Below are 25,972 nucleotides of genomic sequence, written 5' to 3'. Positions count from 1 at the left end.
TTCTATACGGTCTTACCAAGATGGCAAATAATTGCCTGTTTGGAACAATAAGTGATAGATCGATATTGTGAAGACACGCCAAAGGTTGAGAGGGGTTAGTGAAGAAGAGTTGGTTAGAAGGTTAGAAACCATTTGTGAGCGTCCACCCAAATGTCAAAAACAGCGCTTTATCCTCTAAATTAGTTTTTTATTAATAAATAGTTACTAATCAATGATAATGTCAAAATTTACTGTCAGTTTACCCAAGAGACATTCCAGCATCAACTTGAATTTTCTTTCTTTTTTTGGCCTGATGGAACCACCTGCTCTTTGCATATTAACTTGCACTTCCCGCTAAACCTCACGACCAAGACCATAGAGAAAGGTCTAACTGTTTCTTGTCCACACCTGGTACAGCTGGTGTTTGGTCTGTATGGGACGTATTTTCATTCTTGCACCTCTGCTTTGAAATGTTGCACCTAAAGGTTCTGACATCGAGCGAGTGAATGTGAGAAAATAACGTCTGAATGAAGCAAAATAAAATAAATGAAATCTTGTGAAAAAATGTGTCATAATAATTCAGAATGCTGTGAGTCCCTCTTGCTGACTTTTACTATTATCGTCGGCCGCTAAACATTCCATTTCACACTGCTAGTTATACTGTAATAAAAAACCTAGCTTAAAGGTTTTAGCGGACTTGAGAACTTCCTAAGAGACCAGTTGTTTAATGCATCATAACAGCCATCTTTTCCCGTCCACAATTCGGAGAAACTATCTGATGGATTCATTAGTAGATTTACCACTCCAATTACCAAAATGTCCTTGGCTATATCCCGACGCCTCGGATTTTAAAATAGTTGCCCCTGGTCTTTTACCTGAGAGATGACAATATTTAATATGAGCGATCTCCCATTCTTCGGCACTGCAGAATTTTTACAGGGTTCCTTATGTTATAGTCGATGTTGATTTACTTATCTCCAGAATTTTGTCTGGTCTTGGTGCTTAGTTCAATAGATATGACAGAAACAGCATTACGATCTGTCTTTTTTAAGATGTGTAACGATAGCCTGAAAGTGCAGCATTAGATTTCTTTCCTCTTTCTTCTATCACAGTCTTCGACCCTGAAGAAAAGGGTGAACTATTCAAAGACTGAGGAGAGCATTTACATTGCTTTTCACTATTTTTCTCCATTGTAGACGTCCATTTACTTTCGTTTCTTGGCGATTGAATCTTTGTGGACGAGAGCTACCATGTGTTGCTTCTTCCAGATACGATTGTGACATTCAAAACGTAATGTAGCATTAAATGTCTAGACGTACAGTCTGTTTGAGACTACAGCGATCACTTAATATGCTTTTACAATAAGTTTATAGTCCTAGAAGACCGCAATTTTAAATACCAAAAAATACTGTGATATTATATGTCCTTACATATTGTCTGCTGCAGACTACAACCATCACTTATAGTTGTACAACCAATTTATTGTGTTCCTAGATCGAATTTTATATACCTTCGTGTCAGTTTCGGCTACGAAATATGGCTCTGAGGTTGACTTTTATAGTTTTCGGGTTTATTGAGCTGGTTAGTGAAAATCCTAAAGACATTTCACCCATGGAAGAATGAATAGTGTTGGAAAGGGAGTGAGATGTAACTTTAATCAAAAGTAACTGCTTTCAGTATCAAGTCGTTAAACTGTTCTGATGAGGTTTCAATCCTATTGAATGATTGAGATTGGGGGAGGGGTGTAGATAGGAAGGATATGACGTAAAAACAATCGAAAACGATGAATATTAGTGTTAGATTAATATTAGGCACGGTTGATTGGCTGGTGGGTAATCAGCTAGCTACAGAATAATTTGCCGAAGGACGAATCCGCCCTGACTGCGAAGGTGACCGACCTCGACAGAAGTTGAGTTACGTACGAAGCCAAACATGTTTTGGCGTGGTTCGCACGCAATGCTTTGCTTTCTTTATCGCCAGGTGTGAGTGATCTCCCTCCAGGCCGTTGCCATTGGAGGCGAAGCTGAGCCGTGTGCGTCATATCAACTCCAAGTCTTATCATATAAAAGGGCGCCCCCGCGACTCACTGGCAGATTTTCAGTGGCTTCGGTTATCCGCTGATCTGTTTCACAGGTGAGTTGACAGGCCGATAACCACTCAGCAATCTACTTAAGTAATTAACTGAGCTTATAAATAACTCTGATTTTAGAACGGAGGATTATAGACCTTTGCCCGAAGGTAGCTAATAGTAGAGAAATTCGTCGCTAAAAATACTGTTCTGCAAGTCTCTATATCTACATCAATATTCGGTAATCTACCTGTCGGTGTGTGGCGGAAGGTATTTCCTTCCCTGTTCCACTCACGAATGGCTCGTGGGATGGATGATTGTCGGTAAACCTCTGTGTCAGGTGTAATTTATCGAATTTTCTCATCATGGTCATTTTGTTGGATGTATATGGGAGGAAGTGATACACTCTCGAAATTTTAACAGTAAACCTCTCCGTTGCGTCTGACATTGGAGTTTGTCGAGCGTCTCTGTAACTCTCTCGCGTCGACAATACAATCCAGTGACGAAATGCACCGCTTCCTTGTGTCTTCTCTATCTCTTCCAGCAGTCCTACCTGTTCAGGATCTCAGATTAATGAACAATACTCAAGAATCGGTCGAACAAGCGTTTGGTAATCCAGTTATTTCGTGGATGAGACATGCTTCCTTAAGATTCTACCTTTGAATCCCAGTCTGGCATCTGCTTTTACTACTATTTATTTTACGTGTCGTTCCACTTAATGTTTCTCTGACTAGTTAATCCTGGGCATTTTACGATAGATACTGCTTCCAGCATTTTGTCATAGCTGTATAGTAGTGGACTTCTTCTCCTACGTATGCTCGATTTATTACATTTATTAACATTCAGGGGCAACTCCCAGAGCCTCCACCATTCATCAGTCCTCTGAGGCCATTCTGCAAATCGATACTGTCTTCTGGCGTTGCTACTTTCTTGTACACACGCCAACTGCAGCATCTGCGAACACTCTTAAAGACCTTCCAAGGTTTTCCACTAGATAATTTATTACATCGTAAATAGTAATGATTGTGTATCACACTTCCTTGTGGCACTCTAGAAATTACGTTCACGTCGGTCGATTTTGTTCTGTTAAGAGAGTCGTAATGAATTCTATTTGCAAGACAGCCTTGAATCCAATCGCAAATATGGTCCGATATTTGGTAAGCTCGTGTCAAATGCCTTCGTGGAAGGACAGGGCAAGCTGACTTTCGTAAGATTGCTATTTTCGGTATCCATGCTGATTTTTATGGAAGAGATATTCGTCCTCCAAAAATGTCGTAATTCTTGAGCTTAAAGAGTGTTCCATAATTCTACAACATATTTATGCCAACTATATAGGCCTATAATTACATGCATCTGTCCTACGAACCTCCTTGATACCGGGAATGACCTCCACTTTCTTCCATTCGCTAGGTATCCTTGGTTGCTCCAGCGAGCTATGATAAGTTGCGGCTAAAAGAGAGAAAGTTATTTAGCATAATCTTTATAAGTATCCATTGTAGTTGCTTTTCTATTCCGGGATCGGCTATCTCAGTATCTGCCATTTCGACGTTCCTATATGATTGCAAGGAGGGATCTGTTACGCTCTTTCGCGGTGTTACAGTTTCAGATGACCGAATTCAGTATTTCGGGCTTCTGTCTGTTACCTTACGTTCCGATGATTGTGTGGTGACTGAGTGACTGGTTAGGTTACGTTAGCGTTGTTTAAAGTCCCGTCGACAACGAGGTCATTAGAGACGGAGCGCAAGGATGGGGAAGGAAATCGGCCGTGCCCTTTCAAAGGAACCATCCCGGCATTTGCCTGTAACGATTTAGGGAAATCACGGAAAACCTAAATCAGGATGGCTGGAAACGGGATTAAACCGTCGTCCTCCCGAATGCGAGTCCAGTGTGCTAAACACTGCGCCACCTCGCTCGGGTGAGTGACTGAACAGATGATTTCGAACCGCTCACTGATTTTACGAAAGTCCAATGCCTCTTAGAGCTTTTAGTCAGATCGGTTGCCAAAATTTTACTTTCAAAGTCATTCAACCCTTACGGTCCGTGCAATCTTTATGTATATCTCGACAAGACAGTCTTAAGAACTTTACGTAAAAATGTGACTTTTAAATCTGTACGTCATTAAGTGTCACTCACAACATTTGTGTCCCTATCGACTGAGCAGCTTCGCAAGCAGACAGCCTCATAGTGACGCGCTTTCCCCGGAAATCCCGTCCACTTTCTCCAACCTACGCTCACACACAGTTAAGCTCTGAATTCTCCTACTTATCAGATAAGGAAGCTAAAACATAGCAACCAAACTATATCCAGGAAGAATAAATATATCTGTGCGGAATGGGAGTGGCATCCGTCACGTTGGTAACAAATGGTTAGCTTTATGTTCAGTGCGATGCTTCTAAATAACTGTTGCAGTATATATGTTAGGAACGGTAGATTCTTGTGTATATTTAGATTCACATGAATAAAAAGGGGACCAGTGATGTGAATCTTGAAAAGCCCGCGCTACACGTGGGAGACCAAGGTCGGTGTTCCTACACATCTGTCAAACAGCGTGGATTTTCAACTGAACAGTAGTGCATACTACGAAGATTGATTGGCGCAAGATTAATCCATAAAGTAAATCTTGCATCATTAAAGCCGCATCACTTTTCAGATTTCGTAGGCATCGTTCGGAGAACTATAACCAATTTTGAGGGTAAGTGTCGTGATGTTGTAAATGAAGCGAAATGCGGAAGTGGTCAAAAGCATTTGAACGCACACTGGTGCGCAAGACTTAATGACGAAAGTAGCTTCCGCGTCATGTATCAGTGCCAAGTAACACAGCTCGATGATACTTGAACTAGGCACAGAAAGAATTGCTACAGTACTGTACGGAAGGTAAGTGAAAGAAATACGCAGCGAGACGAACAGAAAAGACACTTTTGTACAAGGCAGGACGTGGTTCTTAACGAGGTGTGACATAACCACGCGCGACGGAGCGTTCTGTACGACGTGCTGCCGGCCGCTGTGGCCGAGCGGTTCTAGGCGTTTCAGTCCGGAACTGTGCTGCTGCTACGGTCGCAGGTTCGAACCCTGCCTCGGGCATGGATTCCGTGATGTCCTTAGGTTGGTTGGGTTTAAGTAGTTCTATGTCTAGGGGACTGATAACCTCAGATGTTAAGTCCCATAGTGCTGAGAGCCATTTGTACAAGGCGCTCCCATGCCGGCCACAACGGTGGTAAGGAGTTCTTGTGATACGGTGATTCATTCCTCCACCAGAGCGACTGGAAGGTCGTTCGTGCATTTGGAGATGTTGCAGTACGTCCCCCCCCAAAGCATCCTACACATTCTAGGTGAGATTCATATCGGGAAATGACCAAGCCAGTCCATTCGCCGAGGTTCCTGCATGTGCGCTTTTTGGTGCGGTTACGCAAAGTCATCCGTAATAATGAAGTACCCATAGGAAAGGAGTACAGTGTCACAATAACGTCGACTGGTGTGTGACTGGTTTTCGAAGATTTAGATGCCAGCACGCCCACGCAATTATGTCTCCCCACACCATGATACCAGGACTACCAAAATGATTATGTTCGACAGTGTTCCTGGGTTCATTACGTGTTCTCACCTATCGTCATGTGACGACACGTCCAGTATCCCTAGCCAGACTGAAACCGCTCTCAGCTGATCCCATTCCTCTGTGGTCCAGTCCCTATGCTCGTGGTACTACCGCTAAAGTAGCGCCGATGCACGGGTACCAACGGTACACAATCTACAGGTCGTCGGGCAAAGAGACCACACACCTGCAGCTGCCGCGTCACTTTGGAGCGTGATATTGCGTGACTTACAGTCCTGGTAAAAGTGGTGCAGTTGTACTCGGTGTTTGACGTACGTCCTTTTTCGCTTGTTGCACAATGTAGCTGTCATCTGGTGCTGCAACTAACCGTGGTCAACCACCTCCTGTCCATCGAGCAGCAGTGCCCGAGGTAGGGAACGCTCCCAGTGCACCTGAAACAATGGCTCTGAGCGATATCAGACACTTGGCTACACTCGTCACACTTCAAACTTCTTCCAGTTTCCCTACGATTCTTCCCCGTGTGAAGTCATACCAGTTTTTTCTCCGAGCACTGTTGTAACCAAGAACACTATCACAGTGCACCGTAAGTGCTCGTTGATTGACACACAACGTCTTTCCAGTTCCTTCAATTTCCTCGTGTTTCGAGGCCAGCCCGATTTGGCGATATAGTCACGCAAAACTGTGACGTCCCACTTCCTGAGCACCTCTGGCAAAATGCTCCCGCACTTTCAATCATTTCCACCCAGTAGTTAATATGTTATGTTGCTTTATCTAGCTCGTCCTAATGTTTTCCAGAGCAGCGTAGCATTCGTAGAATATTCATTGTGCTCATTCGACTCGCACTTTCAAGCTGCCTCGCACTGACACGTGGGTTGTATGTTAAGGTTGCTAAAGTGTTAGATGAATTTCTCTCATCACTTACTGCTGTATTTTTTTTATTCTTTGAAATTCCAGTGTGTTGGAAATGTATCACAATCTTTGCGAAGATAGATCGTTACGACATGGCACGTTCATCAGATATTTCGGGTCACAACTACAGTGCTACACTAACGATTTGGTGACATTCGCCTTAAACGAAAACCACACGCACTGTTTTGACAAGTGTATACACTGTGGAAGTCAGAACAGCTTGAAGAGCTACTATTTCACTGATAGCCACAACAAAAGGGCAACAAGCTGATTGATTTCAAGCTCATTGGTATGGAAATGGAAATGAGCGTTTGGCGTCATTGGCCGGGAGGCCCCTCGCGGGGCAGGTCCGGCCGCCATATCGCAGGTCTTATTACATTCGGCGCCACATTGGGCGACCTGCACGCCGGATGGGGATGAAATGATGATGAACACAACACAACACCCAGTCCCTGAGCGGAGAAAATCTCCGACCCAGCCGGGAATCGAACCCGGGCCCAGAGGACGGCAATCCGTCACGCTGACCACTCAGCTACTGGGGCGGACGGCTCATTGGTAAACACTCGAACCGTAACCGGGTTACGTGTTTGTTTACATTTGGTACAGCTGGGCAGGCGGTTGAGGGATCTCTTCTCCTGACAGCTAGACAGTTCTTTTCGATGCTCTTATCTTATTATTACGTTATCACGCTCCGTACATGATAAGCCTTTTAAATACTCTTCGAAGGTTCTCTCTAATTCTGCAGAAAAGGATATACTTTCATAAAAAAATTAAGAAGACGTCGTATCCATAGTTTGGCAGGTATACACATTATATTTACTTGCTTACGTCAGAACACAATACACTAGTCACGCTCTCTTCTATAACTTAGTGGAAAACACATCTCGATGAATTTAATAGCCCTGGAGGTAGTTGGGGTGCCCTATGGTTTTACTTACCACTGTATACTGATAACTATAAGTACTGGAAGGGTTTATGGAAGTTCGCGTGCAAGTATGGCTCCTTCGATCGAAAAATATAAGATTTCAATTTCATCAGCCAGATATTACAAGCAGAAACAAGCTATGTGGAAATTTGGAAATTTGTGGTAAGGTCTTATGGGACCAACTGTTGAGGTCATCGCTCCCTAAGCTTACACACTACGTAATCTAACTTAAACTAACCTACGCTAAGGACGGAAAACACATACACGCCCGTGGAAGGACTCGAACCTCCGACGGGGAGACAACTATACGGAAGTGACTATTTTACAGAAGAGTTACGTAGTCGTTTTGGCAACATGAAATCTTATTTAGGTAGGTTTAATACTCAGGTATGTTTCATATTTCTACATGAAAGACACGTTTTCCAGTTGTGTATATGGCATAGAATTTTAGATAAGTCATTACTCTTCTCAGTAATTATTGCTAAACCTTCCACGGAAGCTGCAAAGTCGTCAACCTAGGGCTATTCGAGAATCGACCTTCCACACCCACATCCGTACTCAAGTCTATACATGTACTGCGCATACCACTTTACGGTATGCGGCGGTGGGCACATCGTGTACCATTGCCACCTCCCCTCTTTACTATCGAGGTTTTTTCATCCCCTTAATTTATTCTCAGTCGTAACGATCGCAGAGTGACGTACAATACCCAACAACCGGTAGAACCTGAGTTTGCCAACTACCCTCTTCGTAGTGGATTATATTTCGCCGACCGGTGTGCCTGAGCGGTTCTAGGCGCTTCAGTCCGGAACCGCGCGACCGCTACGGTCGCAGGTTCGAATCCTGTCTCGGACATGGATGTGTGTGATGTCCTTAGGTTAGTTAGGTTTAAGTAGTTCTAAGTTCTAGGGGACTGATGACCTCAGATGTTAAGTCCCATAGTGCTCAGAGCCATTTGATTATATTTCCTTAGGAATAGTTCAGTGTATCAGTCTAGCATCTGCTCTTCTTGTAAATAATTTTACAGTGTCGTCCCTCTTTAAATAGCTCCACACAACCTTAGATATTTAACAGCTGTGATAATCTTTTCATCGCTATCTTTTTTTATGGAAGCAGCTGGTATCTGTGGTTTTTGGTCTTTTGGTGTTTTTATTAGTATGGTCAATACTTCGTAATATGTACATGACCTGTGTATGAACAATCAACGTGTTCAATTGGAAAACGAGAGTTCTGAGTACATCAATGGTGCTGTCAGAGAAATTTCTCTGGTGAAAGGGCTTGAACGGAGTCCACCAAGCATTCAAATGGACATAGAGGTTTCATTACGTGTCACTCACTTTAGATAACAGTTTTTCATACGGAACACACGAAAATTTATTTCTTAACCAGGATGCTGTGTGAAGAATCAAATCCTGGTCTATGCTGTTGTCCTGTATGTTGACAACATTCTTGCATTTAGTTTGTTACGAGAAAAAGTTGTAAGGAGTAGTATTCATATGAAAATTTCTAGCATTATTTCTGAGTCAACTGGAACTTCAGCCGTTCATAACAAGACAAATACATGTAAAACTATTTTTCAATCCAACGGTACTGAAGTTGAGATAGGCACATAACCATTGTGCATGTCTCTGGAGACTAACAGCACTACAGGAAGTGTTCATTTGTGAGGAATGTAGGAGGGAGATTGTAGATTCCAGTGTTCCGTCAACGACGTGATACTTATAGACGAAGAACACTCTCATTATGGTTGAGAATGGGTAAAGAAAGCCAGCCGTGTTGTTTAGGGCTCAGTGGATTTAAACCCACCCCTATGTCTTAACTCTGGCATCATTCGCCAGAGGTGTGATAATGTTCGGTTCGGAAGTAAATGGTTGAAAATTTGGTGGTGAAGTTGAGGGCGTTGACCATACTCAGGCGAAGAGAGGAGGAGATGTCATGAAACAAACTTTTGTAAGACCAAACTTTGGGCCTATGATAGTATGTGAATTTAATTACAAGGTCTGCCTCTTTGAATCAACGGTAGGACAGTAATGATGATGATTAGTATGTCGACAGAGCGCAGCACGGGCTGTGCAGTGGCCGGCGACGCAAGTGCTTCCATCAGCGGCGATTCAACGCCATGTGGCCTCATATAGCCGCGACAGCGTGCGTTGTGCGTTGTGGTGCGACTCAGATACCCTATGCTGTACAGAAGGCGGCAGCCTGGTGAAGTAATGGTAGTAATGTATTGTCCCCGAGTCGATGGCCGGCGAGCTGCTCTCGAGGCCAGTGCTGGCCAGTTGAGACGGCAGCTACAGATCCCGCGGTGTTTGGGCGGACTGCCCTGACGCAGAACGGTCCGTGAACAGCATTCCAGATGGTGGTCAAGTGAAACGGCCCCGTGACGATAGAGCTTCAATACTAACAGAAGTGACTTTAGTATAAAATGGCTCGGTATTGTTCGCTTTCGGCCTGTGTTTGTTTGGGTTTTGCTATCCCTTCTGGCACGTATAGCAAACAATTCAGTGGCCGCCGGAGCTGGAAGGTGTAGGGAATCCACTGCTTGTGTACCGCTGTCTCAACTGTTACCGAACCCTACCACACCGGCTCGATTCACAACATTGTGAAAGCTGTGTTGTATTGTATGAAACATAACACCCGCATTTGCCTTCGGTTGGTGCTGCTGCAGTTCACTTCCAACCTTGCGCATTTGTGACCAAATGTGGTCGGTGCACTACACAGACAACAATCCAGTACAGTTTATCTCATAACCAAAGTGCCCGTTTACTCGGTTTCAACTGACAATACTAATCGAAAGTGACAATGAAGATGTTCTATTAAAGCATCACCGTTTAAAATTGTTGTCATAGCTGGTAACTGCAAAAATTTCAATACTTGTTGAATAGAACACGGAAAAAGGACAAAAAAGCTCGTACAGTATTTTCTTTGTGACCACCAGCATGTACCTCCAGTACTTGCTTAATATTTGCAAAAGGTACTGAAAGTGTCTCAAAACAAGAACCTACACCAAATTTGACAAGGTAATCTGTGTCCCGAGTCCATTCAGTATCTTTTCTTTTTGGGACGTCTTGATGTGATACTGCGCCACTCTTATTGAAAAAGTAGCCCTTGTCGGGATCAACGATGTATAGAATGGGATAGAGGATGTCTTACTTCCGTCTACTTTGCTACAGTGAAGATATCACAGAGATATCAAATAGAAATGGGCCAGAAGGGCCAGAAATACTTTATATTGCTCACTATAAAAGAAATATCTTTGATGTTAGCAGTCAAAACTTTCAGCCATAATTTGATCAACAGAGTTCAGTAGTCTTAGAATGTTCTGTGAAGCCAGTTCAGGTGGCAGAATGACACCAGGAGTCTCAGAAGAGTGCACGGCGGAGGGTAATAGAGAACGAAGAGCTCACTACAGGAATGACTGTCGATGCAGAACTCGTATTTTTGGTGCACTTCGAATAGTTTATGGTATATTCACTATCTTACACTACTTGATTCTTAACACACTATATGAATATCAATTTCGTGTCTACCTGTGTTGTTTCTCTTGAGCGTACACACGTGACTGCTTTTATAAGGCTCCTTCGACGTCAGAACGCATTAAACTGCCATAATGATTAGAATTCTATAAGCAGTTAGCGCCAGTTTTCAATGTAACTTGCTTACTGTTTTTGATTTCTTTGTTTAGCGCCATGTTGGACACTGCTTTAAGACAACAGGGTTCAGCAACAAAGAATATTTTCAGAAGACAAGAGTGTCTTTGATGACGTTAGTTCGCGAGTCTGTATAACGACACATGTGTTATGGAAAATGTACATTCAATAAAGGGTACAACACATAGAAAAAACTGTGAAATTAATAGTGGAAACGCTAATACATTTGTAGAAAATTTCGCGGCTTATACAGAGCCGGCTCGAGAATATTTTGCTATACAAGCGACATACATATTGTCTAGAGTCCCATGTCCCTTCCCTCAGAGATTTGCACCCCTCACCCCTCTTCCCCTATCCGATATTGTGCTCCTTCAACAATGACTCTTCGTCGATGGGTCGTTACACTTGCTTGTCAGATTCGTGGTTGATGACAGTGACTGGATTAAAAGTGACAGCTGCGTTCAAAAATTTAGCGTAAGACAGAAGAACGAGCATGTCCTGTCCAGATTGTGTGACACAATGTGCCACTTTCCTTTCTCAGTTGGCTGCAAGAAGAGGTTGCTAGTGATAAACCGTAGGTTTTGAAACTTAAGTTGACGTTTTTATCCCGTGGATAGCCTTCCATTCCTTGCTACAGTGCAGTAGGTCCACTTAATTGGTTTATAGGGGTGTAATTCACTAAAGTGGGTGAGTTAGTAAAAAAAAAAACATATTCGTCTTGGCATGAAAAGTAGTTACATATTTTGCTTACCCAGTCAACTTAATTAAAGTTTCGTATATCTCTTCCAAACCATTTGAGGCCAATACTGCGATGGTTTTCTGGATACGTCTTCGCTGAATTAACAACAGATCATTACAAGACTTTGTAAGATGAAGTACTTTCTCATTGTTTTGGCCTACTAAGGGCCACATGAAATAACTTCCGTCTTCTTTCTTTTCTCCTATCTTTCCTGCCAGCAGTTTTTCATTCCTTATCTACGTTTTTTTCTTCCTTTTCAAGTCTATAAAAGTCCTGTCTTTTTTTGTTTTCTCTGAGAAGTCTTTGAAACGTTTTACTTTTACTCGAACTTTTCTCTTTTTCCTATTTCTTCCTTCGCTATTTCCATTCCCAGCAGATGTGCTTTAACTTCTTTGGCCCACATTATTGATATTTTTGGGTTTCCGACAAAAAAGTTAAAAATTCTTTTTTCATCTCGCCTTTTTTCTCTTCCTCGATGTGTCAAACATTCGTTATATTTATTCATAAACTTTTTTATTGCTTCTGAACTTCCATATCCCATTGACATATTTTGCTCGCACAATTTTCCTGATTATTTTCCTGTCCTTCTTTCCTGTTTAACCTGATTTTTTGGTTGTATTCAACGCAAACTTTCTGATGCATTAAGGTATTTTGGTCTGATGACAGTGTAGTAGCGCCAGAGTTTTGCATTTATGGAAACAGATATTATAAAGGATTTTTTTTAATTGGAGTGCCATTAATCGGAATACTACCTCCATTTTCTTTGGCCTATTTGTCTAAAGCTTTTGGTTACATTATTTCTTCTAGATATTTAAATCTGGTATCCTATTTTATTCTTCCATAAACAGTTTCCATTTATTTCGGCGCCTCCCTCGTGTCTGTTAGATACACTGTTTTTTTTTCTAAAGTTATACATTCTCGTTGTTGTTATCGTCATTATGTTATTTATTGTGTGTTATTTAGTGTTTCGCAGTTGATTGTTGTTCTGATTCTTCTTTTACAACTTTCTGCATACGCTACGACTTGTATTATGGCCATATAGTAGTCATGTAGACATCCACTGAAACAACAATTAAATGAAGTTACATTGTCTCGGTAACCAGACAAAATATAACGTTGTTTCTTACAGAAATCAATGGCTTCAGCAGTTTCTTTCGTAACCGTTCTGGCTCTGATAGCGACACCGTCGCTGGCCCAGATCGGCAGTACCGGACCCTGTCCCAACGTCACACTCGTCTCAAACTTCGACGCAGCTGCTGTGAGTACTGTAGCTTTGCAATTAAGTTATTTTCGTCATAAAGAGTTGTACTGAGATTGTAATGATGCCAGTCATAAATTCTTAGTGTAACCTGGAATTTTGGCGGATAAAACATCCTTTGCTGCTTAGAATAACGAACTCTTACTCTCTCCCGCAGTACCTGGGGAAATGGTACGAGCAGTACCGCTTCTTCGCCATCTTCGAGGGGGACGGCGAGTGTGTGACCGCCACATACACTGACAATGGGGACGGCACCGTTGGAGTCGAAAACGCCATGATTGACCCAGAGTGAGTCGATATTTTCACACTGACAAGGGCAGCGAGTTAAGCGAACCAGTTCACATCCTTGTGGTCGACACATACATTTGATGGACTTTTCCTGATCGTTGACAGAAGGGGGAGAGGAGGCTGTGCCTGGTACACAGACTTTTGTCAGGAGGGGAATGGTGAAGTTGTGAAGAGATCCACCTACTCAACCAGGGCTAGCAGTAAAGTTGTTCTTTTTTCTTCGAACTGACATCTAAAAAAGAAGCAATGATACACGAACAAACAAACACTTAAAAAAAGTATATTTGTGTCATCAGCTCTACACCCATGGTTATTTCCAAATTTTTAGTGTTGTTACTTCTTGTGCCGTGTTGGACTACATGACAATAGTGGAAATATGCTCCCACACGTAAATAGAGTATACAGGCGAGCAGCAATCTTGCTGTGTGTGGTGCAAGTACTTTCTGCTCAGCTCATGTGCTCATCCAAAGTTACATGGTTTTTATTAATGTTTTGGAATTGTAGCGCCCATAAGTTTAATAACAATAAACATATTTCCTTGTGCGTCAAACCGGTTAGAATATACGTACAGTAATGGAAATAAGTATTCATACACGAGAGCGTGGAAAAGTAAACTGCCATTATTGACAATACGAAACCAAAAACACTAATTGGATATGCACTATACACATTGGCCAGTCACCAATGCAGCTATGCTGGTATATAGAACGAGAATGAACAAGCCTTCACAAAACAAAATACAAAAACGTCTGCCAAGTTCTCTACTGCGCTGGGAATTAAGTATTCATACACCAACAGAAAATGACACTTCTAACAATGCAAGAACATGTTTAATACTTTGTATGCATATACTTCCGATTTATTACTTCTCGCAACCTCCGTGGCATGGAATGGAGCAACTTTCTTGTAGTTTCCGACGTGATACCTTCCCATTCTCGAAGGAGAGCCTCTTTCAAAGAGGCCTTACTACGGATGTCGTGTTTTCTCACTCGTGTTTCCAGCTCACTCCACAAGTGTTCGATAGGATTCAGGTCTGGACTCTGAGCTGGTGTTTTAAGAGTGTGTGGAGTAGAGCAACCACAGCCGGACAATTTGCTCCCTATGTTTGGGATCATTGTCCTGTTGCAAGTAATAATTTCTAGGAAGAGCCAAGAGATCAACACTCTGTTGTAAGTTCTGTTTGAGAATGTTCATATACACAAATCTGTCCATGGTACCTTCCACAAACACTAATTTTCCGACACCGGAGGCAGACATACAGCCCCATACCATCCCTCCACCACCTCCATGCTTCACCGTGGGTTGAATGTTGCTTCGATCGAGGTCTGTATTCGGTCTTCTCCAGACCAAGATCCTACCATCATTGTGCACGATATTAAATTTGCTTTCATCACTAAACAATACAGTATCCCAGAAGTCTGCTGTCTTGGATACATGCTGTTTCGCGAATTCCATCCGCCACTTCCTGTTCTTTTTGCTGATGTAGGGCTTTCGTCTCGGGAGCCTGGCACTGTAGCCCGAACGATTGAGAATGGTACGAACTGCCCTCGGAGTGATGTCCTTTCGGAAGTGGTCATGCCGAGTGGTTCTAGGCGCTTCAGTCCGGAACCGCGCGAACGCTACGGTTGCAGGTTCGAATCCTGCCTCGGGCATGGATGTGTGTGATGTCCTTAGGTTAGTTAGGCTTAAGTAGTTCTAAGTTCTAGGGGACTGATGACCTCAGATGTTCAGCCCCATAGTGCTCCGAGACATTTTTTTGAAGTGGTCATGTACATATGCGGATAGTGCCGACACTGTCGTTTTCGGGTTTTTCTTAATGATTCTTAGTAGCACTCTGGTCTCTCTCGTTGTAAGCGTCTGTGGATGACCGTGTCGTTCACTGTTTATTACTACATGTCTGTCCTTATATCGCTTAATGATAGATTGCACAGTAGCTCGGCTTCGTCCTATGATGTTCGCAATTTCGTCATACGACTTGTGTTGAAGGTATAGGGCGACAACGATGTTTCGTTCCTCAGTGGTCGTTTCCTTCCCCTTGCGGCGGCCCATTCTGCTGTCCCACGGTACCCACGTCCGATGTGCTGTTGCTTCACGGCCGCCATACGACTACACAAGTGTGGCATGCACTCCGGGGCTGCGTCAGCCGTTTGTTTGGTTAAAATTAGTCCGCTGTATGAATACATTTTGCCTGTCGTAGACCGTGCGGAGTGTAACATATTTTATTTTCCCAGAATAGATTCATGGCATACGGGAAGCTTCATTACCAAGGACATGGTTAACAGACGCTACATCATCGTACTTATTCGTATCGGCGCTGTGGGTGATTTACTATCCCAACACACCATCGTAGTTTGTCACCACCTACTGTATGAATACGTATTTCCATGACTGTATTTAATGTCATTAGTCAGTGATTTCTTCAGGTCATTAATGACTTGATCCGTTGTCTTTCAGAACGGGCGATCCAGAAATCATCAATGGACAGGCCAGTGTGGATGGGAACACAACGGAAGGTCGCCTGGTCGTTATCTTCCCACAGACCGGTGAGTGTTTACGAGCAAATCGCCTCAGAAAGTTTAATATGTGTCAATGCTATCAGGCATTGACTCTTGTTCCACAATCTATTTCTTTTAAAAGTCATCAGTCTTGTGACTGCATTAGTAACGTTTCTTTCTTTCTTCTACTAATCTTTTCATCTTTGAATACCTACTTATCACAAAATTCTCTATAACATTATACTTCGACTGCACTAATCAGTTACACAGTTTTAACGTTTTAAGCAAGTTTAGCATAATAATGTTCTTTCACTATCGCACACTCTGCTCCCCTGTACTACTAGTGCCCTCTCTTGGCAGAAGCTGGCCTTAGCGCAAACGCTGCGTACGCGATGCTAGTGCACTAGCTGGAGGTAGTACTAAATTACAACGTAGACTACACTCATTCCGTGTTTTATAATGAGAGCGCCAAGCGACTGGCGACGATCTTTAAAGATAATTCATTTTTCTTGCTATAAAACATAAACAACAAACATGACGTTTCGATGTAATGTATTATTTACTTACCCCCAAATCTAACGGCTACCCTCTTTTGGTTTTGACATTTTCATTAGTCTGTGGGTAAATAATTCGGGGCTAATAAAACAAAATTAATTAAAGTTTTGCCCTTCTACCATAAAGGTTTAACATGCTTCATGTCAAATATTTAATACAGCCATTAACTCGTCTGTAAACAGACGTTTGAAGCTGTTTTGTACAAGGAAGTTCGATTCTTTAAAGAATCAGGAGTGAGTGGCACTGGTATGTTCCTGTTTGTGGAAAGAATATTGTGTAGTTTCCTTTCCTCTCCTATACACGTACCTAGTACTTGTTCATTTTGTCTGTATTCATTCATTGAATTCTTAACTTTATTTTGTGGCACCACATTTCAAGTTTTTAACTGTTTCTTCCACGATTTACGTTTCTCTTCTGGGTAAAACTATGCACAAAATGAACATTTGTAGGAAGTCCTTCATTAATTCTACGTAAATTTCTGTCTTACACTGATTTCATCTTTCTCCTAACATGTATTTTTAATATATTAATGCAACAGATACTATTTTACTTGCATATTTTGGTTTATTAGAACTGGCGTTTCTCTGTTGGTGTTAGTTATAACCTAACTTTGAATGGCAATGTCTTAGGTTGATTAGGAATTGGATGCGAATGTCGGAACATACCCAGTTAGTCAAAAAAGTTTCGAGAATGGAATAATAAGAAAACAGGTAAATGTTAAAAAGGTGGTTTTAATGCTTCCCGTGTTCTCGAAGGTCTTCTCCCACGAAACTGCAACGCACAGAACGTTCATAGATCCATATGAAAGTGTCAGAAAAGTCCTTCTTCGGGATGTTCCGTCTTCTCGAAAGTCTTCTCCCACGAAACTACAACGCACAGAACGTTCATAGATCCATATGAAAGTGTCAGAAAAGTCCTTCGTCGGGATGTTGTTAAACTCGTGCTTCACATTCACGCCTCAGAGACCCACTGCACACATTTTCTTTTTGTGGTAGCTCCGCATTGATAACACCAAATCCAGTCACCCATGGTGACTTATCCCAGCTAAGAACTGTTCACTTTTTTATTTTCAATCATGTCGTGATTTTCTCTTCTTCAAAATATTCTGGAAGATGTCTTTAACACTTGATTTGGAGATGTTCTGTTCGTTGTTCCATTGCGATTTATGTAATAACTACGCTGCCGCACGTCCTATGCTTACACTGCCTGCTCACAACTGATTGGTCGAATGCACAGCTGTTGTTTAGAGTTGGTAGTTTCAGATGCTACTGTAGTTACTGCACTGACGTCGCTTATACGCCAGGAAAAGAATCAGTCTCGGAACATTTTGAATGAAAGGTACAGGATAAAATGACTCAGTTATCCTAGATGTTATTGAAACTAAGTCGACCGAGTAAGAAACAACAACTGAAGAAACCAGAGCGCCTTATTGAAATTATGCTGCCTGAAATAATTGAGCCAAAGAATGATACAGAGACTATTAATTTTGTAGACCATGAGCACTGGCTTCTTAAAAGAAGAGATATATATGGGGCAGTCTGAGGGATTTAGTGATGGAAGTGATTGGGTATGCAGACTTCATAAAAATTTATATGGACTAAAACAATCTCCAAGGCGCTGGAACCAACGATTCAAGGACTTCCTAATAAATCTTGGGCTTGTGGAAAGTAAGGCAGATCCGTGTTTGTTCTATCGAGAAAACTGCAATGACAAGTTGATAGTAGTTCTGTATGTTGAAGATGGATTAATATCTGCAAGTAAGAAGAATGATATTGAATTTTTCCTAAAGGAAATTCAAGATGAGTTAAAAATTGCTGTTGAGCCAGTAGGATATTTCTTAAATATTAATAATGTATGTCATGATAATGGATCAATAGAGATTAATCAAGACATTTATGCTAAAGATATTCTTCACATGGCAGAGGCAAATCCTGTGTCAACTCCAACTGAACAGTATCTGCAGCCAAATGAGTTAACCAGTGATAAACCAACTAATGCTCCTGTTTTCATGGCTAGCATCATATTTTATACCCAATGAAACTGGACCTTTTATGTACTTTAGGATTCTTTTTACCACAGACCAATGATTTTCTCGAGGATTCTCTAAAATCTTTGACACATAGCTCACTGCAAATGCTACACCGGGCCTTGTACCAACAGCTAAATACAGAAGACAGACAAATGCTTCTCGATATGGCGTCTGTTTACATTTGGCATATTTGTTTAGTTGTTTCTGCAACAGTGTTCTGACCCGTTTTGTGTTCCAAGGAGTATCAGCTCCGTCGTTTGTTAATTTATTTGGTATAAATCTCTCAACTGCTGCTGATACTGTTTCTTTGGATTCAAACCACATCTGGTTTACACTTGCATAATTAATGTGGAAGGAGTGGAGATTCTCTCTGAGGAAGGTGTCAAGTGAATTATTATCTGCTTTCTTGAACAGTTATATTGTTCGGTTATTTTTGGTGAATTTGGGGGTTACAATACTCAATCTCGCTACGACAACCCTGTGTTCACTAATCTCTGAATCCATTTTGATGCTCGTTATTAACTGAGGATTATTTGTTGCTAAGAGGTCACGTGTGTTTTAACAACCGTTTACAATTCGCGTAGGCTCATGAACTAACTACTCGAAATAATTTTCAGAGAATGCGTTCAGCACAGTTTCGGATGATGTTCTATGCGTACCTGCAGAACTAAACATGTATTTTCGCCAACATATCGAGGGTAAATTAAAGTCACCACCAAGTATGATCGTATGAGTCAGGTACGTGTTTGAAATCAAACTCAAGTTTTCTTTGAACCTTTCAGCAACTGTATCATCTGAATTGAGAGCTCAGTAAAAGGATCCAATTATTATCTTATTCCGGTTGCCAACAATGCCCTCTGCCCATGATAACTCACAGGAACAATCTACTTCAATTTTGCAACATGGTAAGCTACTTCTAAGAGCAACAAACACGCCACCGAAAACCGCGTTTAGCCTATCCTTTCGGAACACCGTTCGTCGCAAAAATTTCGGCTGAGCTCATTTCCGGCTTTAGCCAGCTTTCAGTGCCTATAACATTTTGAGCATCAGTGCTTTCTATTAGCGCTTGCAGCTCTGGTACTTTCCCAACACAGCTTCGACAATTTACGATTGCTATACCGATGTTTCCTGTATCTACGTCAATCCAGTGTTCGGTCTGCACCCTTTGTGGCTGAAGCCCATATTGTATTTTCCATAGACCCTCTAACCTAAAAAGCCGCCCAGTCCACGCCACACAACCCCTGCTACCCGCGTAGCCGCCTCCTGACCTATTCAGTGGAACCCGAAACCCAACCACCCTTTGGCTCGAGGAATCTGCAGCTTACAGGGTCGCAGAGCCGTCTCTGATTCAGACCCTCATCTCGGCTCTGTACCAGAGGTTCACAGTCGGTCCTGTCGAATATGCTGGAAATGGTCAGCTTTGCTTCCATCTTGCAAGCAAGACTGGCAGCGATTAGCACTTCTGTTTGTCGCTCGAAACCAACAAGAATCTCTTCTGATCCGAAGTGAGACCCATCACTGGTACAGACGTGAGCCACCACCTGCAGTTGGCTGCACCCTGTGCTCTTCATGGCATCTGGGAAGACCCGTTCCACATCTGGAATGACTCAAATCGGTATGCACACGGAGTGTACACTAGTTTTCTTTCCCTTCTTGGCAGCCACGTCACTAACGCTCCTAACGTTGGAGCTCCTAACTATCGTTAATCGCACCCTCTGTGATTGTCCGGATCTTGCAGGCTGAGAGGTTTCCTCTGAAACAGGACAGGCGACAGCATCTGGCTCAGTGACAGTGTCAGCCACACTTGCAACCGGTTTGTCTGTCTGACAGACCCTACGTGCGGCCGCTTGGGAAGTCTTTCGCCGCCTGCTACGCCCCGGGGCGACCTCCTACTCGACCACAGGGAAGGGGTCAACCTCAGTGCGAGCAGTAACTGGGCTGGCCACCGGTGAGGACCGATCGGAGGTCACTGACGTGCTGGACGTCCGTTGAATCCCCACTCCCGGCCCACAACAGTGGTGCCCATCCACTGCAGCCTCAGGCTGTGTAACCGAAGCCACCACAGTCTGAAGCTGAGAGCGAAGTGTCAACAACTTGGCTCGCATCCACACACAACAATCGCAGTAACCGAAGACATCACAGCTTGAAGCTGAGAGCGAAGTGTCACCAACTCGACTCGCATCCACACGCAACAATTGCAGTCCATGTCCGTACTAAAGAAAGTGGAAAACTAAACTATGCAGATAAACGGATAATCGGCACGTGCCGCGCAACTCTACTGTAGACTCTGACGAAAACGCAGAAACTGTGTCTAGTAGATTAGATTAATACGCAGAGATTCAAAAACCTAACTACCGAAGCACTCAGGTGAAACTAAATAATTCGCCCCTGGTTAGGAACTTGTAATATGTCACAAAATCGGTTTACTTTTCGACGCAAACTAAAACACGAGAACTGTGGCTATTAGATGTTAAATAAACACGCAGAAACTCAAAAAGTAAACTATTAAAGCACAAAGATGATATTATAGAATTGGCTCCTTGTTAGGAACTCGTTAAAGTCACAAAATCGGTTACTTCCCTGTTGCTGCTTGTGTCTCTGCCGGCTACTGCTGCCTGACTGACTGGCTGACTAACGTCAGTGGATTTAGTGTCGCTATCCGAGTGACAGACTAGTTAGTACTAGACATGTCACAAGGTCTCGCATCGTGCAAGAGGTGTCTGTCACGGCCTCGAGCCCCAAGGTAGTACGTACCAGAAGGCTTGTCTCATTGGACGACAAGTTCTGGTGATCCAATTTCCTTCCTCCACCGGCATTTAAACCAACTACATGCACCCATTCACGGATGTTAGTACAGATGTGTGTGACGATACTTTGTTATTCAGCAGAACATGTAGTATTGTTTGTCTCTCGGAGATGATATCTAGAGCTTTCCGGTGAAGGTTGAATTGTGAAAAACATTGCAGCTGACACTCGAATGTCGCGGTCTCAATATTAGAGAAGACCCTGACAGATTAAAAAGCTCTGTATTGGTTGGTTGGCCAGATGCTTCCTCTTGATTATCTCAACAACACCTCTCATCTTCTGTACGATACAAGCTATGAAAGAATTCTATAGAAAATTTCATATTATAGTATTCTTACCGCAAAGACCAAAGAAGAAACTGTGAATACACAGTGTGAAAACGATTGGTGCTCGAGTTATCAGTCAAACGGATCAGTATGAAACCAACTATACAAAACGGGTAATATTATTTTGACAGATCCATGTAGAATGAATGTCTTTCAATAAACAGACTTTTGTCGATGGTGGACTTGATTTGATTCGTCTCAGATTGCACCGTGTGTAATACAGTAAGGAACTATAGCTTCGAAACCAAAGAAAAACGGTGTAAATTTTACACGATATTTCCGTATGGTACCGAGGTACACCAGATCGAAATATAATCATAATTTAATTTGATGTGGAGACGAGCATCATAGGTGGCGTAAAGTAATGTTCTGATGCTGAAGTTAGGAACTGCAGGAGTCACCGTCGAACTACAGAGAAACTAACGTAGGAAACTCTTCGATGTCATTGCCGCCATTCCTTCGACAGTATCTTCCCTTGGCCCATGTATACGTCGTATTTTCTACTTCTGTACTAATTGTCTGTACAAGAAGTAGAGTATTAGTAGTATCAATTATATTAATTATTCATAGATATTATTTGTTAATGATTTACATCCATTATTTTCTATGTAACTGTTATCGCTGTACGGTAATTAAACAAACAGAAAACGAGATGTATTTTAGTGCTACATTAATAATGGAAAATTCACAGTAAAAGAGCATTTCAGTGAGAAATGTGCTGTCAATAACGCTCCAAGCTTAGTAAGGTAGGTATCGCAGTAATTATGTAAGATACGGATACCTCATTTCCCATCATGAAAATATCCGTTAGTGACGTAGACTGAGTACGTTCGAAGCTTCTAGTGTATGAATTCTTGTTGTTTCACAACCTTTGTTGCAATATATCCCACAAAAGAAATACAACGATTACAGTTAGAAGCTTGAATATCAAATCCGATTGCAAATTTTCCTCTCCAGGTTCATTTGAGGCGCCATACTGGATTCTCGACACGGACTACGGGAACTACTCCGTGGTCTGGTCGTGTATCGATATTGGAGGGGCGGTTAACATGCGTAAGTATCGCTGCTAGCTGTTCGGCACCTTTTTGATCAATTTTTGCGTAAGTGGTCGTAATAAGCTTTGATTGTTACGCAAGATGCAGGTGAAGTGAGACCTGTAGAACAAAAAGATATCGGCGCAAACCAGACAAACACGTGGCAATGCTGAATTCTGTTGTTGGCGTCATACTGCTGTAACAAGCTACTGGTCAATTGGGAAATACTGTTTGTGGTTTCTTTTCTTTTCATTTTATTTTTTTATTTTTTTATTGCAGACTACGCTCTCTAACCGAGACCAACGAGAAACATACGCTCGCACTTAATTTCTCAGATACCTAGTCCTGAATCAGCAGAACCGAAAGATTTTCGGGAAATTATTTTTTTCGTCAGCATATGCGATGAATACTACTAGAGTGACAAAATAAACACAGCACTATTATCGATCGTTGTGCTTCCATAGTGTGCTACATTTCAAATATGATACGGAGTAACGAATTCAGTATTATCATCACCTGTGTGTCACAGTCTTCTGCATAGAGAAGCAGTCTCACTTAAGATTATCTGTAACATTTAAATGTTCTTTGTTCTTACATGTAGCAAGTAGGTCCTCTGTACAAAATCATGCTGAATTTTCCTAACTGAAGACACAGTATGTAGGAGCTGGAGCATACTGTGTCCCCTCTGCTAAACCTCGTTGTGATGGTGTAGGTTTCCTTCTCCACTCCCTGTATCAGCCTAGTAGTGGAAGCAATGACTAAGGACACTTTCATGCTAAAGCATCAGATATTATCAGCGCTAGAGTACTTTGGTTTTTTTTTTTGTTTTTTTTTGTTTTTTTTTTTGTTCAAACCAGCCACCCACACGCCAGTATTCAGAGCTTCTTCAGGTAACAAATACACCCATTCTGCAAAAAAAAGTCTGCAGGCTTGTTTGTAGGAGCACACATTTAGAGCAAGACCACCACGTACTCTAGACTAATGTTTTTAGTATCTGTGCACATCAGCAGAGTTGTGACCACAGCCGCACATTTCCTATGATTCATTCCGTCAATACTACACAATTAACATAGACAACATTTTCATTCCCGGTCAAACTGCCACTAACGCATACGGCTGAAGACTAGTAAATACTATCTGCTGTCAACGACAGCAGAGTAGTGAATATCTGGAAGAAATAGAAACAGTGTTCAGTGGTCATTTCGCTCATCGGACGCTGACAAATTGGGTTATTTCTTGCGAAGCAAAGCAAGTGTTTGGTTACTTTCATTCCAGTGAGCAGTGTGAATGATTAACTTCGTAGATTTGACAGGATTGTGGAATGTCAGTCAGAGAGGAATTTAAAGCAGTGATGTTTTGAGGTTTGTATTGAAATTGTCAGAATACATTTTAGGCATGTAATTTCATGCTACGTATGAAAGATGGACTGAAGTAGTATAGTTGAAGGAAATAAATTGCTCTTATCGAGATATTGAATAAGAAAATCGTATGTTAGTATTGATATCTTTTTGGTTTATCCAAATTTTGTACTGCTATTGACCTAATATGAGGAATGTGGAAACATCATATATTTCCTTTTAGCTTGTGTGGAGATCTTCAGCTGCAGCGTAAAATTTCAAAATCACTTGTTCAATGAAACTAATTCTTGTTTCAGAGTTCTCGTGGCTGCTCACAAGAGAAAAATACCCCACCGACGAACTCATCCAGAATATGTTCTCTGTTATGACAACGAATGGTCTGGACACTGAGAGACTGAGAAAAACAAACCAAACCTGTGAAAATTGATTATTGGTGATGAAGGTTCCTAGGATGATGAAGTACATTTAATCAGTGTTATAATCATTATATCTAATGTTTTGTAACGCCAGATAAATGTAATGAGACTATCACAGAATGTGAAAGTTGTTGTATGCGACATTAATTAAACGACATTTGATGAACAGAATGTGAAAGTTTTTGTATGTGACATTAATTAAATTACTTATAATGAGTATTGTTCTTTTTACTACGGTGGAGAGTAGTACTGTAATTATAAAACATCTGAGAGAAAAATTAGTAGGAAAATAGAATAATGTGAAGTATCCGAAAACTTCTTCAAGGTTCTGACAGCGTTGCTGTACTACATCAAATGGCTAATTCATACAGACGATCATGACTGACAAGTACATCACACACCATTATAAACACTGTTCCGTTTATTGAGTTACTATATTCATTATCGCACTTCCGTTTTCCTCGACAGAGTAACTCCAACCTGATAGCAAACTACGTTACTCAAGCTAAATAAATGATTCTAAACTAACTGAAAAAGAACGTGAAATTTGTCATGCTCTGCTTCAAAATTAGTGTCAGGACAGTGTGCTGTGTCACTAGAGTCTTTGATTTTCTTCCATTATGTTTCATTTACACTCACGCATAGAACGACATTTGCTATACTGACGCTTTTTCGTTCGCAGTTCTTGTAACGTGAGCTCTAGACCAATAGTACTTTGAGATGATGAAAAGGTGAAGCGTAAAACCTTCCCCGGAAACGTTTGACCAGCAATCCGACATGCTACCTAAGTGCTGCTAGGTAACGTAAACTTAAAGAACTCACAGGAGTAATAAAGTCACTGTTTTGTACCTTCAGAACACCCAGTCATAAATGCTACCAGCAGATGTGGAACAGTATGTTCACCAAATCACAACAGTAAATTAAAGCAATAACGCCTTTTCTCCACCATTATTAGTTCCTTGGTCCAGAGGTCATATCCACTATAAAAGCTATGATGTGGAAGGTGTCAACAGAAAAATCATAGAACACTTATATAAAAATTAAAAAATATGTGCACCGGGGCTGCTACACTGCGTGCAGCTTTTAGCAACCGTTGGCGCGACGAAAGGTTGGAAATAAACATCACGAACCGTGTTTTATCTGTCGGTAGCGATTCAGAATGTTCGTTGATAATTTTCTATAGTTCGTAAGTAAAATTAGCTGATATTTTATACTGTTAGGTTAGAATTTAACCACATCATAGGAGTATTCGGAGAACTTGGAAGTAAGACATAACAGTGCAATGATGAGTGTTATTCTCGGTCTACGCTACACAAAAATCTTATTAGGTCAATCGAATTTTCGTGTTGAGTTTCGTCGTTGTTCGAATACACGAAGTACATTGAACCATTTACACCCATTGCGAACATCTATTTGATTGTGTTATCTTCAAGGGTGTATTATGACATCTGTTTTCTTTATTGTTATTTTAACACCTTACAAAAGGTAGGCCGGCAGCGGCCTATCTACACCGCTCTTTGGCCACAGAATAACAGATAAAAGATACGGAGAAAGAAAATCAGAAATACATGAATGGTAAAAACAGGAG

The 25,972-nt window shown here is 41.7% G+C and overlaps 1 protein-coding gene across 1 annotated transcript; it reads left to right on the top strand.

Moving 5' to 3' along the window:
* Positions 1-1,989: 1,989 nt before the first annotated feature.
* LOC126470086 (apolipoprotein D-like) lies at positions 1,990-24,555 on the top strand. The gene is made up of 6 exons (XM_050097611.1): positions 1,990-2,112; positions 12,950-13,078; positions 13,236-13,366; positions 15,821-15,909; positions 22,534-22,629; positions 24,265-24,555. The coding sequence occupies exons 2-6, from the start codon at positions 12,956-12,958 to the stop codon at positions 24,393-24,395; spliced, it is 570 nt and encodes a 189-aa protein (XP_049953568.1). The 5' UTR covers positions 1,990-2,112; positions 12,950-12,955; the 3' UTR covers positions 24,396-24,555.
* Positions 24,556-25,972: the final 1,417 nt, after the last annotated feature.

The sequence above is a fragment of the Schistocerca serialis genome, chromosome 1 (assembly GCF_023864345.2).
Source record: "Schistocerca serialis cubense isolate TAMUIC-IGC-003099 chromosome 1, iqSchSeri2.2, whole genome shotgun sequence".
Lineage (NCBI taxonomy): Eukaryota > Metazoa > Arthropoda > Insecta > Orthoptera > Acrididae > Schistocerca > Schistocerca serialis.
The sequence above is the reverse complement of the archived record's forward strand: the minus strand, read 5'-3'. Positions and strand labels throughout refer to the sequence as shown.

Coding starts and splice junctions, on each gene's coding strand:
- LOC126470086 (XM_050097611.1), top strand. CDS start 12,956: ATGGCTTCAGCAGTTTCTTTCGTAACCGTTCTGGCTCTGATAGCGACA. Junction 13,367..15,820: donor AACGCCATGATTGACCCAGA/GTGAGTCGATAT, acceptor GTTGTCTTTCAG/AACGGGCGATCCAGAAATCA. Junction 22,630..24,264: donor TGGAGGGGCGGTTAACATGC/GTAAGTATCGCT, acceptor TTCTTGTTTCAG/AGTTCTCGTGGCTGCTCACA.